This window comes from Cryptomeria japonica, chromosome 3 (genome assembly GCF_030272615.1).
Source record: "Cryptomeria japonica chromosome 3, Sugi_1.0, whole genome shotgun sequence".
NCBI classification, from domain to species: domain Eukaryota; kingdom Viridiplantae; phylum Streptophyta; class Pinopsida; order Cupressales; family Cupressaceae; genus Cryptomeria; species Cryptomeria japonica.
The window spans coordinates 1,000,329,226-1,000,348,841 of NC_081407.1; the positions used below are offsets into that span (position 1 = coordinate 1,000,329,226).

General features: G+C 37.2%; 1 protein-coding gene across 3 annotated transcripts in view; it reads right to left on the reverse strand.

Moving 5' to 3' along the window:
• Positions 1-19,616, reverse strand: part of LOC131077750 (uncharacterized) — a 131,932-nt gene that overhangs the window by 81,851 nt on the left and 30,465 nt on the right. For all 3 annotated transcript variants that reach the window (XM_058015299.2, XM_058015300.2, XM_059217096.1), the window contains exon 3: positions 4,889-4,940. In XM_058015299.2, the coding sequence (XP_057871282.1) occupies positions 4,889-4,940 (52 nt within the window). The remainder of the gene's footprint in view (positions 1-4,888; positions 4,941-19,616) is intronic.

A 19,616-nucleotide genomic window follows, 5' to 3' on the forward strand; every position in this document is an offset into this window, starting at 1 on the left:
TGTTGTGTAGGTATGGCGACCCCAAAGGCGGGAGCATCCACCAGTCGCTCGGCTCTCATGAAAGAAGATCAGAAGACCGAAGAAGTGGAGACCAAGATCGTGTCAAAGTGGAGCAACATTGGAGATACAAACTTGGGGAACTTTAGCACGAAGAAGTTCCGAGAGGTCCCTTACATCGGCAAGCCATCACCTGTCGCCCGGAGAATAATAGAGAGTGGCATTATCAAGGCGGCCGGTTTTCCTCCAGCTATTCAGTGCCACGAGTTGATGATCGAGTGTGCCCGTCATTACAATCCACAGTCCAGGACAATTGTGTCCAATGAGGGAAACACTTTGGCGTACCTTTCAGAGGAGGCCATAAGTGAAGCCTTCCATCTTCCAGAGCACAGGGACATGATATACAAGAGCATTGAAGGAGCCAGATCAGTGTACGATGATGATCCAGATGCTTGTCTAAGCATAATCAACAAGAACTGGCTACTCAAGAGTCGTCCCCGTCTGAGCAAAGTACCGAACACACCACACCGGATTGATTTCCAAGAGGAGTACAGAGATTTGATTACCATGCTCAACAGAGTTACAGGAGCACCTCATGCCTTCTATTTTGAGAAATGGATGTTTTATTTCATCCAGGTGATTGTTCAAGGAAAGGGTACAATACATTGGGCTAGGATAATTAGCCATTGCTTAGACGTACAGTTGAGAAGACTCAGGGCTACTAAGTACTTCCACATGAGTTCATACGTCATCTATGCCTTAATCAGGAGCGTTGAGTACGCAGGACTACCTCACAGAGGAGTGATTGGAAGAGGACCCGGCGAGGTCAGAGTTTGTGAATCCTATACCTACTTGCATCATCCACCAGGGAAGAACTACAAGTTAATCAATGATACTTTCACGATGAACATCACCAGGACGTTGCAAGGAGGGATTCACAACAGATTATCTCAGGATGCCCAGGAGTTAATCAAGAGGTACGGTGCTTGGTTCATTCAGTTTCCCAAGTTCACTTACATTAGAGTGTACGGATGTCCTTTACCTCCATACATGTTGCCGAGGTACCCGACAGACAGAATTGTGTTACTTGAAGTAACAAGGCAGTTGGCAGCATATGTGAAGGCATTCAGACACAGACATCAAAATGGAGTTCAGGTACCTATTATTTTGGGTAATTCAGTTGAGGTATGTCCTAATGTCTCAGCCATGGATGACGCAGAGAAGGAGTTAGCCTTGTATCCTTTTTCATCTTTTGCTTGGAGGAATAGTTTTGATCCTCATGGACATTTAGAGGAGACGGTTGGTAGAAGATTTAGACATGAGTACCAAATTGAAGATTTTATGATGAATCTCCTAGATGATCTCGAAGTGAAACGAAAGATACATTCTAGATTGCCTTTGGATTTCATCAGGAAATGTAAGATTTACAGAGTGGCCGACCAAGCTCAGGACAACGGCAGGCACATCCAATCTTCATATGATAGAGAAAGCAAAACAATAAGTTTGAATTGGAATGAGCCCGAGGCCGTGGATTTAGATGATTTGATGGCACCAGTCTTGTCTTGTACTCGCAGATGGGTAGACGTTCAACATCAGAAGTTGAGAGAACAAGGCATAGCTATGTCTTTTACTTTGGAAGAAAAACCAGCTGAAGGTGGAGCCAGTGTTAGTGAGGGCAATCCTAATCCTAGGAATTCAGGTGAAGGTAACCTTCGATGTGCCAGTGAGGGCAATCTCCATTCGAGAGGATCGAAGAGAAAAGAAAGATCAGAAAAGAAAGAGTCTTCCAAGAAAAAGCAAGGTGCCAACAAAGATCAAGCACCGGGTACTTCTTCCAGACCAGAAGATAGAACAGTTCGAGTGGAAGAGTCCATGGAATCGATGGTACAGAATGACAGACAGGAGGAAGAACAGGCACAGCATGTTTCATCCGATGGATCCCTCCAAGACTATGATTTAGATAATGATAACGAAGTAACATCTCCTCCCAGACAAGAAGAAGTAGTACACAAAGAAATTCAAGTTCAAGAGACAAGATCAAATATCCCAGATTGGTTGAAGGAAAGATTGACTAAGGTGATCGTAATTGAGGACGAGGACAGGGCAATTGATCTAGAGAGCCTTGTTGGACGCTCACATATGACAACAGAGAAGAAGAAGGCTACAAGGATGTCCAAGATGATTCGAGATGAGACTGGATCTAGAAAACTGCAGATAGCTACACCGGCAGCAGACAAATATGAGGGTGAGATCCTAGCAGAGGACTATCATATACAGACTATTGAGTTAGGACCTTCCACAGCAGAGCAGACTTTAGATGATGCCACCGACACATTTGAGGCATTGAAGGACAAGCTTAGAGAAGAAGTGGAAAAGAATAGAAAGCTTGAGAGAGAGGTCGGTGCATGGAGGACATATTTCAGTCACATCAATGAACCTTTGGGACGTCAGGATCCAGTTAGATCACCATTGCAGGCATTGCCCCTTCAATCAATCAATGAAGCAGAAAGATTCAGGAACCTGGTCCAGCGTACATGTGGTTGGATGGATAGATCTCACACGGTGGCCATTGAGTTTGTTACAAGGATGTCGAAGATCACCCATCAGGCTATCCAAGTTCTTGAGATAATCCACAGATTGATGGCAACAGTAGCTGCATTTGCCCATACCAAGGACGTTGTCATCCCTGTCTTGAAAGTTATAAGACACACATCCAGAAGAATTTTAGCACAAGAGAGGATCTTAGAAGGGGATTCTCACAGTTTGTTTCAGTGGTCAACCTTACTCCATATAAAGAGTGTTCTCTTTGAGGACATCAGTGTTAGATGTGGTCAAGTTGAGGAGGTGATCAATCCGATCCAGGACAGAGTATTTGAGGTACTTCGTACCATTCTTGGCAGAAGGATCGAGGTCGAGACAGATGTGGATTTACAAGAATTTGAGGATAGAATCAAGATCATCTTTCGCAAGGACGCAGATGTTACAGATGAGCAGTATGATCAGATGTATGCCACCATGCTCCTGATTGATAGAACAAAGGAACTTGAACCTACTTGGGACGCAGCTCTTCTAGATGCATTTGATCAGGTTATCCACTTAGAAGAGAGTATCAAGAATCTTCCCGAGATTCCAAGCACAGAAATCGAAGGAATCGTGGCAAAATTCATTGCATATGCTAAGAAAGAGAATTGGAAAGGGAATAAGATTCTAGATGAAAGGTTGTTACAGATGACATGACATCTTATTTCTCATTGGTTGATACCTCCTAGATTTTTGTGCCAAATTTAATATTTGGCTATGTATTTAATGTTGTTCAGTAAAAAGGAGGTCATTTGTAACAAACCCTAATTAGGGTTTAGGTGTCATGATCTTGTCCATTGATTTACTTTCAATCTGGACCTTTCATTGTAACTGGGGATGCTATTTATACCCCCATTTTTCATTTCATTTGAGAATAGATGTAATAGAATAAGAGAAGAATAGAAAAATAGTGAAATAGAGAGATTAGAAGTGTAAGCAATTTTATTTTGTAGCAAGATTGAGTCTTGAAGAGAGAAGTTCAAGCAATTGTTGTATATGATGACTTGGAAATCAATAAAATATTGAAGTTATGGTGTTTTGTTGCAAGTTTCTTGAGTTATCTTCATGGTTGTTGGATGTACTTGAATCACGCTCAATCAAAGTAGTTTGTTAATTTGAAAGACTAAGTGTGAGATTTGATATTTGGTAGGATTCGCAATCCAAACCACTAGCTTCTTGCTGATTGTAGGAACGCCTTGCGTGGTCGACTGGAAAACACTTTGAGTCCTTAACCTTCAAGCATTTTCGCATCTAGGATATGTACCTTCGTAGTAGTGTCCTTGGTCTTTGATGCATTGAACACCATTATTACCTTAGAAGATCGCACTAATTTCAGTTGAGTTGTTATCTTATGGCAAAATTGAAATTGGTTGAGTCTTGCCAAATCTCATTCATGCTAAGTCGTTCATAGGGTTAGACTAGATTAGACTTACTTAAACCCTGTCCTTTTTCCATTTTTTGAAAGTTCCTTTTAGATTAGTGAAATCTTCGAACCATTGAATCCGTAAGAAGCCTTGAAGGAAACAGCAAATCACATCATACCACTAAAAAGCTTGTCCACACGTGGAGACCCCACTAAAAGAACCTTGGAGTCCATCTAACTGATCCTTTTTGCAGATCTTCAGCAGTTAGAGACTATTTTCTCAAGAGAGGATAAGATGCCTGTCGGTATTTTATTCTGTGTATGATTGTGTACAAAATACACGTCAACACAACCCCTGATTGAAAGTAAATAGCTTCAATGTTGATCTGGAAAGGTCTATAATCCTAAAGTGGTGGGAAAAGACTTGCATAAACATTATATTATTTGTACCTATGAGAGTACCACCTTTGTTATATTAGTTAAAGATGTCTCAAAGAAATACGTAGTAGCTGAGTAATTAGTTGATTGTGACAGACATTATTTGAGTTTGGTAGCCTGTCATTTCTATACATTATACCTAAAGAGTTTCAATCTGAAATTCTAATTAATGCTTGATGAATGATATAATTGTTATAATGTAAGGTTTTTACTGTTATAAGATCTATACCAACAATTCATGATTTCCTTGCAAATGTGATTAAGCATTCAATGCCACCAATATAGGAAATAGTACAATAAACTTGGATGCACTAAGTATGTGCATTTTAGTAATGATATCTTGAAAGAAAGCAGTACAACAATATCCAAAAAACCCAAAGAATTTTTGTTTTTCATATATCATGTTCTTTCTTAAGAAATAAAGAAGAGAAAATACCAAAGGAAACAATAATCCCTTTGCTTTAAAGAAAGTAATCAGACAATCTTAATAAAAAAAATTGTTTCGCTCACTTTTTTGGAGTCCTTGTTGAATGTCAAAAGCACCTCGCCCCCAATTTCCGAGCTACATAAATAAATGAATAACATCAACAAAGGAAAAATGTTCCTCATGTACTCACCATTGAAATTGCAAGCTACAAATTGCAAATGATTGTTTTATTTGTGCCCCTTGTTTTCCATTATACACTACAAAAAAAAACACAACTCTTCGTACCTAGCAACAATTACTCGCACATAAAATAAATAAATTAGTCTATGTAATGTCCCGAACTGAAATTTTTCTATTTTTACAATTTCACAATGATCTCATTGTGGGCAAGGTGAGAGTATACAATGAAAAAAGTGAAACAAATTTTATAATAAAATACTTATTGGCAGCAAGCCTTCCAAATTACAAATACTAAACCTAACAGGGAACAACACAGATTATTGTTAGAAATAATAATGCTGGAAAGTTCATAATTTCTTAATGTCAATATGGCATAGCCTTCCAAGCTTACAAAGCAAGAATCGACTATTAATATCATTTCAAGTAGTAAATGGCAGAGAAATTCACATTAAGAAAATATAACTTTAATGAGCTAAAAGACTGATTAGCACTGAAAAATACAACTAAAAATTGATTACCAACAGCAGCAATATCATGCCATATCTAAAAATAATTACCAATCACAAATATTAGCAATCTTCTCAAATTGGTGCGGCCACCTTACAAGATGTATGATTCGGTAGGAATAAATATGAATGCAGCCTTTAAAGGCTGCAATTACCTTTTTCTATCGGTACAGAAAACGCTAAAAAGGTATTTCAAGTGAGTTGAATAACTACCCTTATTCAAAGAGTATGACACAACAAATATAATTAACAATGTGTTTGGATAGTTCGTGTAGAATAAGCATAACATTTGGTATCTTGTTACAGAAATGTTATTTCGTTATATATTGATTACAAAGGAGACAAAGGCTCCTTATATAGAGATTACAAGAAGATCTTTCCATAACAGAAACAATTGAGAATAGAAACACAAAAGACAGAAAGGAAACTTTCTAAAACTAACTAAACACGGAAGGCATAAATGGAAATTTCTAAATACTAACTAAATGACTAAGATGACCCTTATATGAATATTACAATATTATTTCAATACCCTCCCTTAATGGTCATTTGACCACGAATTCATAGAAGGCTGCCCTCTTCTCTTTAGAACGCTCAGCGACATGAGCTTCCTGCTAAGACCCTCCTTGATTTTGTAGAACTACTGGATATGACCAAGTTTACCATGATCCTTCTACCACAATCCTTCCAACATGATGTTGCATAACAAAGCCATCCCTCTCTTTATCCAGAGACACTGAGATCAGCTTCTCAAAACTCGCGCAAAAAAAACCCATCATGAGATTTTTTGGAAAAAAATCAGAAAACCCAAAAAACAACAACACCCTATATGATTTTTTATGGTAGAAATCAGAAAACTCTCCAGCAGAGAAAGAACCCACGATTTTTGTGTGAAAAAATCATGCAAAAAATGAACAAAGAAACCACAATTTTTGAAGAGAAAATCGTGCAAAACCCTCCATGATTTTTTGTGGAGAAAAATCAGAAAACCTATTCACGATTTTTGAGAAGAACATCATACAAAAGCCCCTAGTATGTTCAAAAACTTTACATGTGGCCACCACGAGTAGTAAATACAAATAAAACTCCCAGATTTTTGTAGAAAAAATCAAGCAAAACCTTTCCATGATTTTTTTTGGAAAAAATCAGAAAATCCACAAATTTTTTTACTAAAAACTTTTGCCAAAAAAAAAACTTCAAAAATCAAGCAAAACCTTTCCATGATTTTTTGTGGGAAAAATCAGAAAATCCACAAATTTTTTTACTAAAAACTTTAGCCAAAAAAAGAACTTAAGCTTTGATACCATGAAATGACAATTCGTTATATATTACTTACAAAGGAGACAAAGACTCCTTATGTAGAGATTACAAGAAGATCTTTCCATAAAAGAAACAACTAAGAATAGAAACAACGAAAAACGGAAAGGAAACTTTCTAAAACTAACAAAAGACGAAAGACATAAATGGAAGTTTCTAAATACTAACTAAATGACTAAGATGACCATTTTATCAATATTACAATGTTATTTTAATAGTTGCAAACACTTAGCACATTAACTTGAATTGAACCTTTGAATGACAATTTCTACAACGTAAGTCTAGCATCCACTCTCATTCATTACAAACACTAAATATGTTAACTTGACTTCTATTTACACCTAAAAATGGTCTGAAGATAATTAATTAAATAAGAAATTATTTAATTAATCTCCCTTCCCAATTTAATTGAATTCACTAAGTAATTTGATTAAATTTCCCTTTTCATCTACTTATTAATAAATCTATGGATTTATTAAATAGGTTCATTTCAATAACCCCCTTTGATTAATTAATTCAAATTAATTAATTCCCTCCATCCAAAATCATTTCTTCTAGTCCTAATTAATTAAAACAAATCAAATCAATGAGTTGTTGAAATTAATTAGCCTTTTCATATTATTTGAATTTTTAAATTCAAATTCTCCTAACTTCTACCACTCCTAAACCTAACCCATTCTACCTACCACCATGTCCCCTTTCATCCAACATCTTCTAGAACCTTTGTGACACTTGTCACTAAGTGTTCCCTTTCATCTAACCTCTTCTAGAAGCCTCTTGACACTTGTCACCATAGAGATGATAGATGTTCCCTTTAATCCAACTCCCTTTGCCAACCTCCTCCAATTTAACCATTGATATCTTCAGATCAATCTCAACCGTTGATTCATGCCAACTCACCCCTAGCCTTGGAAAATCCTATAAATAGACCTCATTTTGAGCAATATGGATCCCATATCATTTCCATCTTATGCATTGTTATTATAGGCATCTAGCTTATAGTTTATCAGTTTTAGCAATGTTATCATGCTCAATTTTAGCTTAAATCTTAGCTTAATCATTTTCTAGATCAATCATTCATATAGCTTAATCATGCTATTCTTGCTAGATCATGCATTTGCATCATTCAAATCCTCCATCTAAGTGTAGTCAAGTCACTAGAATATGCATAATCAAATCTAAGAGCATTTTCATACTCGCATTTACTAGGAGGCAATAAGTCGATTAGCTATGGTTTTGTCTTTCATTGTTTCAATTTACTAACCATTGCTTGTAATGATTTATTGAGTTCATTGTGTTTGCAGGTACAGGTACACTTCACAGAGCACGACAACTTCAACCTTTGAATATCGATATCTGCAACATAAGTCTAGCATCCATTCTCATTTGCTACAAACACTTGACACATTAACTTGACTTCAACCTTCGAATGACAATTTCTGCGACATAAATTGACATCCACTCTCACTACAATTTATGTGTAAAAGACACATACTTATAGCTTTCCAATTGAAGTTTCTTAAAGTTCCAATTAATAATAAAATATAACTTTAAAGAAAATTCCGATGTTATCTTATCTTCTATTAGGAATTATTTCTCATGGGTGTTTAGGTTAGCATTATATGTATGTTTAGGTTAGCATTATATGTATGTTTGTTATGGTTTCATGTGTGTGTAGATAAGAGAAATTAGTTGTGGAGTGTTTGTTTGCTCATATAATTAGAGACTGGTTCCTATAATGTAGGACATGAAACTCAAATTTAAATGTAATGCATATTGAATGATGAGAATAGAAATAGAAGCATATTATTCTATGCATAAGATTTTTAAATCTTCTATTTTTTCTCATGGTATCAGAGCTAGCAGGGAACCTACACAATTAATCATCTAAGTATACACAACCAGCTCATTATTTGTTATTTGGGACTTCTTGTTAATTAGCTTAGGAAGGTTGTGGGTTCTAACCTAGCAGTTAGTGCTCTATCTTGGAGGAAAGCAGCTTCAAATTGCAAGCGTTGACCTTAATTTTCTTGGCTTATTTTGTGGTCTTCACCACAATATCAAGCCCAAAAATCTGTTAGTTGATAAGAATGACAATCTTAAACTCATTGTGCTGACAAATTAGTTTCATCGGGATGGGATTCTCCACACGAAATGCGGCATGACCGCATGTGTAACATCTAAACTTAAGTAATCCTTTGCAAGGGCTACAATATGACTAACAATCTATGTTTATTGGATTGTAAGGGATATTACACGTGCTTTAGGATCAACACTCTATTGGCAGATATTTGTCATGTTGATTATGTGGTTGTGACCGATTCTAGTGTTACACAATAGGACATTCTTGGAGCAACAATGTTCATGGTTTACATTGCAGGAGGCACAATTATTGACTCGGGTACTATAGTGATGTATCTTGTATCAAAAGTTTACGAAGTTGTCCAACATGCCATTGACTCCCTCATTTATCTACCTCATGCAAATTTTGAGTTGGATCAAGGTTATTAGCTTCCTTGAGATGTATGTAACTCAAGATTGCCTTTTGTAGTTTTTAAGTTCCAAGGTGGTGTGGATATGGATCTTCCTACCAAAAATAAGTATGTTAGATTAGATGGGGTTTGGGATCTTGGGAAATATACAGCAATAGAACTTTCACTTTCTTTATGATGATGCCCATAACTAGTTGTGATTCTCTCTAAGTTATTTTATTCCAATGGTGGAAAGAACACACAAACTATATATGATGTTTACTTGTGTAGAGTAACTATCAATCAATTAGCTGAGGATCATAGCAGGGGGTGAGAAGCCCAAGAGTGTCTGATAATAGATATTGATTTTCAAAGTCATTTTGAGATTGCAAGGCCCATATTTCCAATAATGCCATACTAAAATCTATTTTTGTGATCTTTGGATGGGTTGGTAAAGTTTGACCATATTTTGCAAGTGGTAGGTTGTTATTGTCAGTAATTGTCTAATATTACAAAAACGTTTAATTAGTTGTTAAAGAGATATTTTGTATCATAGTCTAAAAGAAATCTAAAAATACTGTATGTAGTCAAAGTTTGTCAAATTTTAAAAAGTGTCAAAAATTATTAAAAATTAAAATTGTCTCTATTGTAAATGGACGCATATCACTTGTACGTGATGTCCATCTTGAACGTGATGTCCATCTTGAGGGGGGCATTCTAAAACTAATCCTCAAAGCCAAATTTAATAAGTAGCAAGCCCACTAGAGGATGGAGGCATGAGAGTTTAGAGGATGTTCAACATCATCTTGTTAGTCACTAGCAATGGGGTCGTAAAAATTGTATCAGTTACAAAACTATCTGCGCCAAATTGACTATAGTCAAGGGTAACTTCCTATTGTAATGGCAGTTTCCTATGCTGTTAAAGATCGACTGGCAATAGTCAACAATGGTGGCTATAATACAGAAGATTATAAACTTTCCCTTAGTAAGTTTGAAAAGAGGAGAATATGGATATAATCGATATTGTAAACAATTGTATAGAAGAGCAGTTGGCTACATAGATCCTCTAAGTATCAGACTTCTTGGAAGTGTGGTTGATCGGTGATAAGTTCACTGAAAGTGAAAGCGAAATAAGTTCTTGTATGTAGGTGATCATGTGCAACAAGATCCAAATAGTAGTATGTAGACCTAAAAGTATGCATAGACATGTCATATGTTTCTAGTTCATATGATGTGCTTTCTCCCCATGTTCGCACTAAGGGGAGGGGTGTTAGGAATTAGTTCTCACGTGGGTGTTTAGGTCACATTATTTGTATGTTTGTTATGGTTTAACGTGTGTGTAGATATGAGAAATTAGTTGTGGAGTGTTTAATTGAGTTGTTAAAACAACTCAAATAATTAGGGAGTGGTTCCTACAATGTAGGAGATTAAACTCCTACATAAATGTAATGTGTATTAAATGAAGAGAATAGAAGAATATTATTCTATGCATAAAATTTTATACAACTATTTTTTTGTCATCTTCATCTCTTCAAAACTAATGTAAAAATGAGTTTCAAAAACATTCTTTCCGTCTTATCCTTCTCATCTTGGCCGTCACTTTGATAGAAGAGCTCATATTCATTGATTTTTCTCCTTTATTTTAATTTATTTGCCTTTGATCACTGACTTGATCCTGTAGGTTAACTTGGGTGCAATTGTCATTTTGGTGAATGGTGGAGCTTAGGTGCCCATTTTTCTTTTTGTGGAACTTTTAGAACTTAGCACCAATTGGAACTTTTGAAACTTAACACCAAGATGTGGAACTTTTGATATTAATCACCAATAAGTGGAATTTTTTGACATAGGTGCCAAGTTGTGAGAGTTTTTCATGGCAATGCCAAGTAGAAAACCCACAAAAGTAAAAGTTGGACAACATGTTGCTCTCTATTGGAGGTTTTAACATGCCAGGCCAAAAAGTGGAAATTTAGGCATGGCAATACCATGAAGAAAGCTCCACTGCTTGGTGGAGAATTCTCCACCACCAAATTAGAGGAATTTTTAAATTATTATGCAAAAACTTTTTTATACCTTTCCATTTTTCATTTTCATACATTCACTTTGACAAATTTTCCACCTTATTCCCTATATTATTTCTAAATTCCATTTCCTCATGATGAAGCCCCAATTTACTCTTTCAATCCTCTATCCACTGCCATCCTTTCAAAAATACAAAAATCAATTTTCTAAAAATAGAAAGTTGGATGTTTTAGCTTCTCTCCTCAACCTAGGAAATAATTAAAAAGTAAAAAGCACTTTTTCCTACAACATTTAAAGTTTGATTTCTAGTAGACATTGAAACTTCTGACTTAAATCAGGGATTTCAGTAGTGGCAACCTTACACTTGAAAGATGACCTCATTATATGATCTTTTCTTCATGTGTGAGAAAAGATTTGCCTCAACCTTAATCTTTCCTTCCTCTACCTAGCATCTACCACCACAATAATTCTCTTAACTTCATTCCTTCCTTCCACTGCCTATATTAGAGCCTTCTTAGAATTCAGAGATTGATAATCTTCATGACAAGCATCCTCTATGCTTGTTAGTGGACTAGGACATACCAACACCTAGAGACTTAGCCATTGACAAGAAAGGTTTGGTCTTTGGCTATAAACATGATTGAAAACAAAGTTTTCTAGGGGTACTAAAATTGGTACCAACAACAAGTTCACTAATATTCTGATCCAAAATCAATCAGTCTGACATGTTAGAAGACTAAAACTAACTCAAAAAAAAATGCTCGCTCAAAAATAAAAGTGGAAGACCAACAAAGACAAGTAGCAAAGGGTAGAAGATACTGATGTACAGAGATGTAAGTAGACCAAGCTGAAGGTCCTAAGAACAGTTCAGACCCTCAGGAACCCATTGGCATTCTTAAAGTTAAGAGATCAGGAAAAAAAGGGTCATCCCACAGCTTCCTGTAATGTCCCCTACTAGGAGGCTGCCACTTTCCCAATAATCAACACCCATTACTTAATATTATCATGCCTTAAATTAATTTATTAAACTAGATGAGCATATTTATTCATAGTACAATTGATAGTGGCTATATTCAAGCCCCAATTCTTACTTCCTTTCTAATCCTCAACCTTGGATGGGGATTTACTTGTCTGGGGCTATAAATTAAGATATCATCAAAGAATATTAATAGGAATTTCCTTAATTGTTTTCTGAAAGTATGGTTCATGCAGGTTTGAAATGTAGCTGGAGCATTTGTTAACCCGAAGGGAAGAACCAAGAATTCAAAATGTCCATAATGGCATTTGAAAGCTATTTTTAGACTGACTTCTTCTCTCATTCTTATGTGTTGATAACCAGACCGTACATCGATATTTGAGATGTATTTGACTCGTGAAGTTCATCAATAAGTTCATCAACTCTAGGGATAGGGTACTAGTTCTTTATAGTCTTCTTGTTCAAAGATCACTAATCTATGCACATCCTCATTGTACCATCCTTTTTAACAAGTACCACCGAGGATGCAAAAGGGCTTGAACTTGGTTGGATATGGCCCATTTCTTGAAGTTCATTAATAGTTTTCTCTATCTCTTCTTTAAATTTTTAAGGGTGTCTATACGAAGTAGTAATTACTGGTTTTGCCCCCTCTTCTAATTCTATAATGTGTTCAAATCCTCTTTTGGGGGGGTAAACCCGGTGGAATGTCATCAAATACCTTTTATTATGTTTCCTAAGGATGGGTTGTATATCAATGTGTATAGTTGGGCCTTGTGGAGTAGACTTGTCCAAGATCATACATTGAGCAGCCCATTCACCTTGTCCCCAATTAAGAATCTTGTCCATTCTTTTCCAAGAGACTACTTTTGAGGACCCATCGAGCAAACTCTTCAAGGTAACCTCTTGTCCTTCATATTTGTAATGTCCCCTTCTCAGTGATGTGCATTCGGTGGTCCATTGGCCTATTCCGGAGACCTGTAGGCTATTTGGAAAGGAGAATTAGGGTTTCCAACTTTTGTGGAGTTCTACACGAGCTTTCTAGGTTTTGTCAGGAGGGAATTCTTCAGTTCTGCTTATGGTTTCCTTCTAGGTTTTCCATGAACTCCAGGGTGGCATAACATGCATTTGATTCTTTGGTGAAGTCAGGACTTACTATTTTTTAGTAAGTTAGGGTTTGGCTGTTTGGTTGATGCAGTTCTACAGAGCTTTCCAAGCACTTTCTCTGGATGCAAAGATTATGTTTTTCGGAGCAATATTTCTCGACTTACTATTTTTAGTAAGTGGTTGTGTTGAGCATTTCTATTTTTAGCAGTCTCGGACAGGGTTCTGACTCAGCACAGTTCAGTGGTCTTCATCGCACAGCTTCATCCTTGATTTTTGGTATTAATCAGTGTTGGACTTATAAGTTATTTAATTAAATATTAAATCCTTATCCTAAGGTTTGATATTTAATTATTTTATTACTGATTAATCGTGTTTTGGGTGACTTAGGGAAAAGGATAAATATATGCTACTAATATCATTATTTCCCTTAGTCAGGTGGCGCTGAAAATGATTAAACATGTCATGTTCATATTGTTTTAATATTGCAAGTTGTTCACCTAGCAAAAGTTTGAACTTTGCCTAGGGAGTTGGAAATAAGCGGACGCCATTTTGAAGGGACATGTTTAATTAAATTAAAATGTGTTGGGTGCATTGGAGGACATGTAATTTGGGCAAATTTGTGTGCATTTGCATTTGAATTTGGTGGAGCAAAAAGCTATAAATAAGAGTCTTGGGCTCTCTTTTTAGAGATGAAATGAATTTGCATCGTTATGCTGCCGAATTGGCGATTGAAAAATCTGAGCTTCGAAGTGTGGCTTCCTAACTAAGTCTCAGTTTCGTACTTGCAAGATAGTACCTAGCTGTGTTCATGTATTCCCAGTGCTGTTGGTGAGTGAGTTGCAAATTGTGGAGTGTTTTGATTGAGATTGGAGTGTTTTCTGGTTGCTGGTCGCAAGACTGCTGAAAGTGTATTTTGCTCACACCTCTTGGCTAGGCGATTCCATCATTCTGGGTACCGGCTCATCCTTCCTTCCTACCACTGGCGATGCATATTGTAAGTTTTTAGCATCTTATTTTGAGTGTGGATTTTTATAATGAAAATCGAACTTCCCAGGTTAGGCGTGGGGTTTAGTTAATGCATTGGGAAGCGTGCAAAATAAATATGGGTGTTTCGATGGCTTTCCTTGGGTTTGTTCTCATTGTGGCGGGTATAGCAATTGTTTAGAACAGATTTTGGGTGAATTGGGTGAGTAATGAGAGAGTTATGAGCGTTTTAGTGAATCCACAAGCTGCTAGTTTTGCAATTCCCGCCTGCAGATTTTTGATGTTAGCAGAAATTTCATGTTCTTAATTGGATGTTCAGCATTACCCTCTTCTCACATTATCTTGATTATTGTAAGGTTAAGTAGTAGTACTACTAACCAATTATGCCTTGTAAATCTCACCCCGCTGAAAAGTGGAAGAGGCTAGCTTGCCGCCTATTTTCAAATAAATTGTAATTCAGTCCTCCCACTGCATAAGTGGTCGAGTGATGTCTGATTGTAATGGTCCTCCCACTACATAAGCGGTTGAGTTGAGTTTGTTTTGTAATTTCAGTCCTCCTGCTGAAATATTGCGGTCGAGTGATTTGTGCCTTGTGTGTTTCTCTTGGCTAGTTCACCGCCAAGTTTCTTGCATTCCCGCTAGATGAGCGAAAGGGGCTGGCTTGTCGCCCAGTATTGTATTTCATTTCATCTTTCAGTAGTTTGAGATCTAACGATCCCCTATTCACCGTATGCTGTCACCTTCCCACATTGGGCACTTGGTGATCAGAAAGTGGAAGGGTTGCAATCTTCAACAAGTTTTCAGTTTATGCTTTCTAACCTTAACGGGTTATTTGTTGTGGATGATTGTTATTGGCCTAAAAACAAAAAAAAAAAATTGGGATATTACAGTGGTATCAAAGCTGGTTTTCCTGCCAGCCTGTGTGTTCGGTTGATCAAATCACAAGTTCTTCCTTCCATCCTATTGGGTCGTGGTTTGTTGGTTGCATATCAGAGTTTGGAAGAATGTCTACTATAGATAAGTCTATTTGTGAGTTAATGCAAGGATTGATTAATTTGATGAAGGATCCAGACATTAAAATGGGGTTCGTGAAGGTTCTTGCAAATTCCAAACATAAGGAAGAGTGTGAAAACAATATCTCTAATACAAAGACAAATGATGGAGTTGGTGTTTTGACACCTAACTTTGAGACAGTGCTTCATGAAGACTCTTTGGTGATGCATGCACCTACCATTGATGAGGTTGTCATTCAAGAAGAAGAAAAATCAATATTTGAGGTTGTGCATGATGAATATCTTAATGTTTCTTATGGAGCTAGTGACAGTGTTGAATGCACTCATGTGCTTCTAGAGGAAGAGCAGATGAAAATTGAAGATGTTAAACAAGAGGAAAAGGTTAACAGATTGTTGGATGGAGATTCATGTTATGAAGCTGAAAATATTGCAGCTAATGACGAAGTTCCTAATGACCAAGAGGCTGTCCTATTTTGTGAGTTTAAAATATGCCAAAATGATGACATTCAAGGGGCAGATTTAGAGGACCAATCAGAAATTGCATTTCAGAACAATGGTGTTGAGACTCATAGTTTGAAGAATGAGCTTGACCAAATTCTGAAAGTCTTTGAGCAATGTCCTAAATTGGAATTTTCAGATTTAGGACAGCAGGATTGTTGGTCTAAGTTGGAAAAAGGAAATACTTTTCAGATTGTTGATAACCCATTGTTTGAGATGGGTAAAGTGAAAACATATGACAATCCACTGTTTGAGTGGGAAGATGGAACATTACTTGGTTCTAGCATTGCTCTTGGTGGGAATAGCAATGTGTGGAAATTAAGAGAAGATTCAAGATCTAAGTTGGATGATATGTGGAGCTATGGTGAGCACTTTTTAACTAAACACAGTAATCAGCCCTTTTGCACTTGGGATCCAAGTGTGATGGCACCTAGCGATGACAAGGAACTTGTGTGGGATGAATTTTCCTTTGATCCTGATGAAGCTCAAAAAACAGATTGTGCTGTAGAGTTAGAGGACCATACGGTTCTTGATGATGGAAAGTTTAAAGAGGTTCTAAAATGCAAATTTGATTTACCTATTCGTGAAGTTGGTAGTAAGCAAAAAGTTGAAGATTTAGTGGAATCTGATCCTCTTCATGATGTTGAGCAATTGCAGCTAGTTGGTGGAGTTAGACGAGACTCTTGGAGCAGCTATGGGGGCAGTGATTATAAGAAACAAAGTTTTGATTTTTTCTTGTTTCCTATCAGTACTACACCATCTCTGCATTCTTATGAGTGGGATGGTCAATTCGAGGTGTCTGTTGGAAAAGAAATGCAAGCTATATCCCAATTTGATCACACACATAGTTTGATTGAAGAACTCTATTGGAAGGCTCAAGTGGATGAGAGATAGAAAGGGGTTAAGGATGAAGCTACTCTCCCTAATCTGCAACTTATCAAAGACTCTTTGGAAATATTGAAATCAGATTACATACACTTGATTGAAGATCAAGATTATGTCTCCAAACTTGCAAGGAAAACCACTAGTGCATTCCAAAGGGAAGAGAGGAAAGTTGAAGAGCTTACTCTTGAGCTTGACTCAACAAAGGACATGTTAGGAAAAACTCAATTGGCTCTAATGGAGTTAGAAGATCAGTTTGCTGATTTCAAACTTTTCAAGGAGCAAGAGAATGCACAAAGAGCTGAAGAAATTGAGCAAGTTATTGGTAAGCTTGATAGCCTTCAAGAAGAGTTTGATCTTGAGAACTTCACAAGAAAAACGAAGGTTGCATGTGCAGATTTGGATCAGCAAGATGGAAGTGAGCAAGAAGAAAGGGAGGGCTTCCAAGTTCTTGAAAACCCTCTCTTTGTGCTGGATGATTTCAACATCTTTGGCATCAAGATGTTGTCTAAACACAGTTTAGAAGTCGTCCAAGGTTTCATTGCAGCAGCGAGGAGTGAAGATTTCAGATTTGTTACTCACAAAGTAGGGGAGAAAGGACCGAAACGTGGTGATTGCATGCTTAATAACCCATTTCTTGGGTTGAATAATAATAAGGCTCATACTAGTCCATTTTGGGAGTTGGATTTGAGAGCAACACTTGTTCCATACTCCAATGTTGTTGAAGCTTTCATGGTTAGGCTTCAAGGGGTTGCTAGAGGAGACATCAATTTCTTAAGTATGCTCTTGGTTCTTACTAGCACTTGGGGATGTTTGGAGTTTTCTTTTCAGTATGTTGAAGATCACTGTCGGTTGGGTGTCCAAGCTCGAGATCATCAACATGGTCTAATGGAGCTTATTACATGTGGAAAGAAGGATTTTTGGAGGGATAAGGAACAAATTTTCAGACTTGATGGTGTTGTTCCCTTCTTTACCAGCCATTTGATGGTTCCTTTTGCTCATCAACTAGTGGATTGGGAAGATATTCTGAGCAAAGGATGGTTCCATGCGGAGTTGGAGACACTAGAGAAGATATTTTCAGCCTTGGACGTGAGCAGATGTGTTGTTTGGGATGACCATTTCCTATGTTGCAGCAGTTGTTCATCTTCTTGGATGCTGATTTCCTTAAAATCAGATCTCAAGTCATTCGTTTCAGACTTGGGGGGCCGTTGGTGTACTCTTTTTCAGACTTCAAAGTCTCTTGGTAGAACGGGTTTATGGTCTCAGATGAGAGGTATGGCGAGTTGGGGCTATAAGTATCTGTATATGGGAAGTGTTCAAGCTCTAACTAGTGGTTATTATTATGCCCTCTCTTCTACTTATGATTGGGACAGCCAACCTTTGCTCTCTATGGTTCATCATTCTGAGGTGTTTGAAGTAGGAACTATAAGAGATTTCAAAAGTCTCCATGGTTGTATCAGAATAATTCAATTGAGGCCTAGTAGATTCATGTGGAGCTATGGGGATGAGGTTGTTGAGCTCTTACAAAGGATTGTTTTCATCTTTGCAAGGAGATTTGGAGAAGCCACATTTACAGTCATGGCTCCGCTTGACACCTTGGGGAGATATGTTGTGGAGTTTGATTGTGAGTCGTGTAGACTTTATTTCCTATTGCCAAGGCTTGTGATAGATAGTGGCATTATTGATATTGATTACTCAGAGCTTTATGGGCATGAGATGCTGCATGATATTGATTTCAGTCCTTCAAGGTTTTTTAGTTTGAGTATCATGGATGGTAACATTTTGGAGTTACCAGGGAGGTTAGTGCAGTTTGGGCGTGATGCTTTCATTGATGTGATCAGAGTGGCGCAGTATTGGCATGGTGGGTTCTTCTTGAGACGGGCATGGGACCCTGGGATCGTACTTTCATGCGGATCAGTTTAAAATTTTCGAGAATTGTGATGGCATTGCTTGAGGACAAGCAATTTTGGGAAGGGCGGATTGTAATGTCCCCTTCTCAGTGATGTGCATTCAGTGGTCCATTGGCCTATTCCGGAGACCTGTAGGCTATTTGGAAAGGAAAATTAGGGTTTCCAACTTTTGTGGAGTTCTACACAAGCTTTCTAGGTTTTGTCAGGAGGGAATTCTTCAGTTCTGCTTATGGTTTCCTTCTAGGTTTTCCATGAACTCCATGGTGGCATAACATGCATTTGATTCTTTGGTGAAGTCAGGACTTACTATTTTTAGTAAGTTAGGGTTTGGCTGTTTGGTTGATGTAGTTCTAATGAGCTTTCCAAGCACTTTCTCTGGATGCGAAGATTATGTTTTTCGGAGCAGTATTTCTCGACTTCCTATTTTTAGTAAGTGGTTGTGTTGAGCATTTCTATTTTTAGCAGTCTCAGACAGGGTTCTGACTCAGCACAGTTCAGTGGTCTTCATCGCACAGCTTCATCCTTGATTTTTGGTATTAATCAATGTTGGACTTATAAGTTATTTAATTAAATATTAAATCCTTATCCTAAGGTTTGATATTTAATTATTTTATTACTGATTAATCGTGTTTTGGGTGACTTAGGGAAAAGGATAAATATATGCTACTAATATCATTATTTCCCTTAGTCAGGTGGCACTGAAAATGATTAAACATGTCATGTTCATATTGATTTAATATTGCAAGTTGTTCACCTAGCAAAAGTTCGAACTTTGCCTAGGGAGTTGGAAATAAGTGGATGCCATTTTGAAGGGACATGTTCAATTAAATTCAAATGTGTTGGGTGCATTGGAGGACATGTAATTTGGGCGAATTTGTGTGCATTTGCATTTGAATTTGGTGGAGCAAGAAGCTATAAATAAGAGCCTTGGGCTCTCTTTTTAGAGATGAA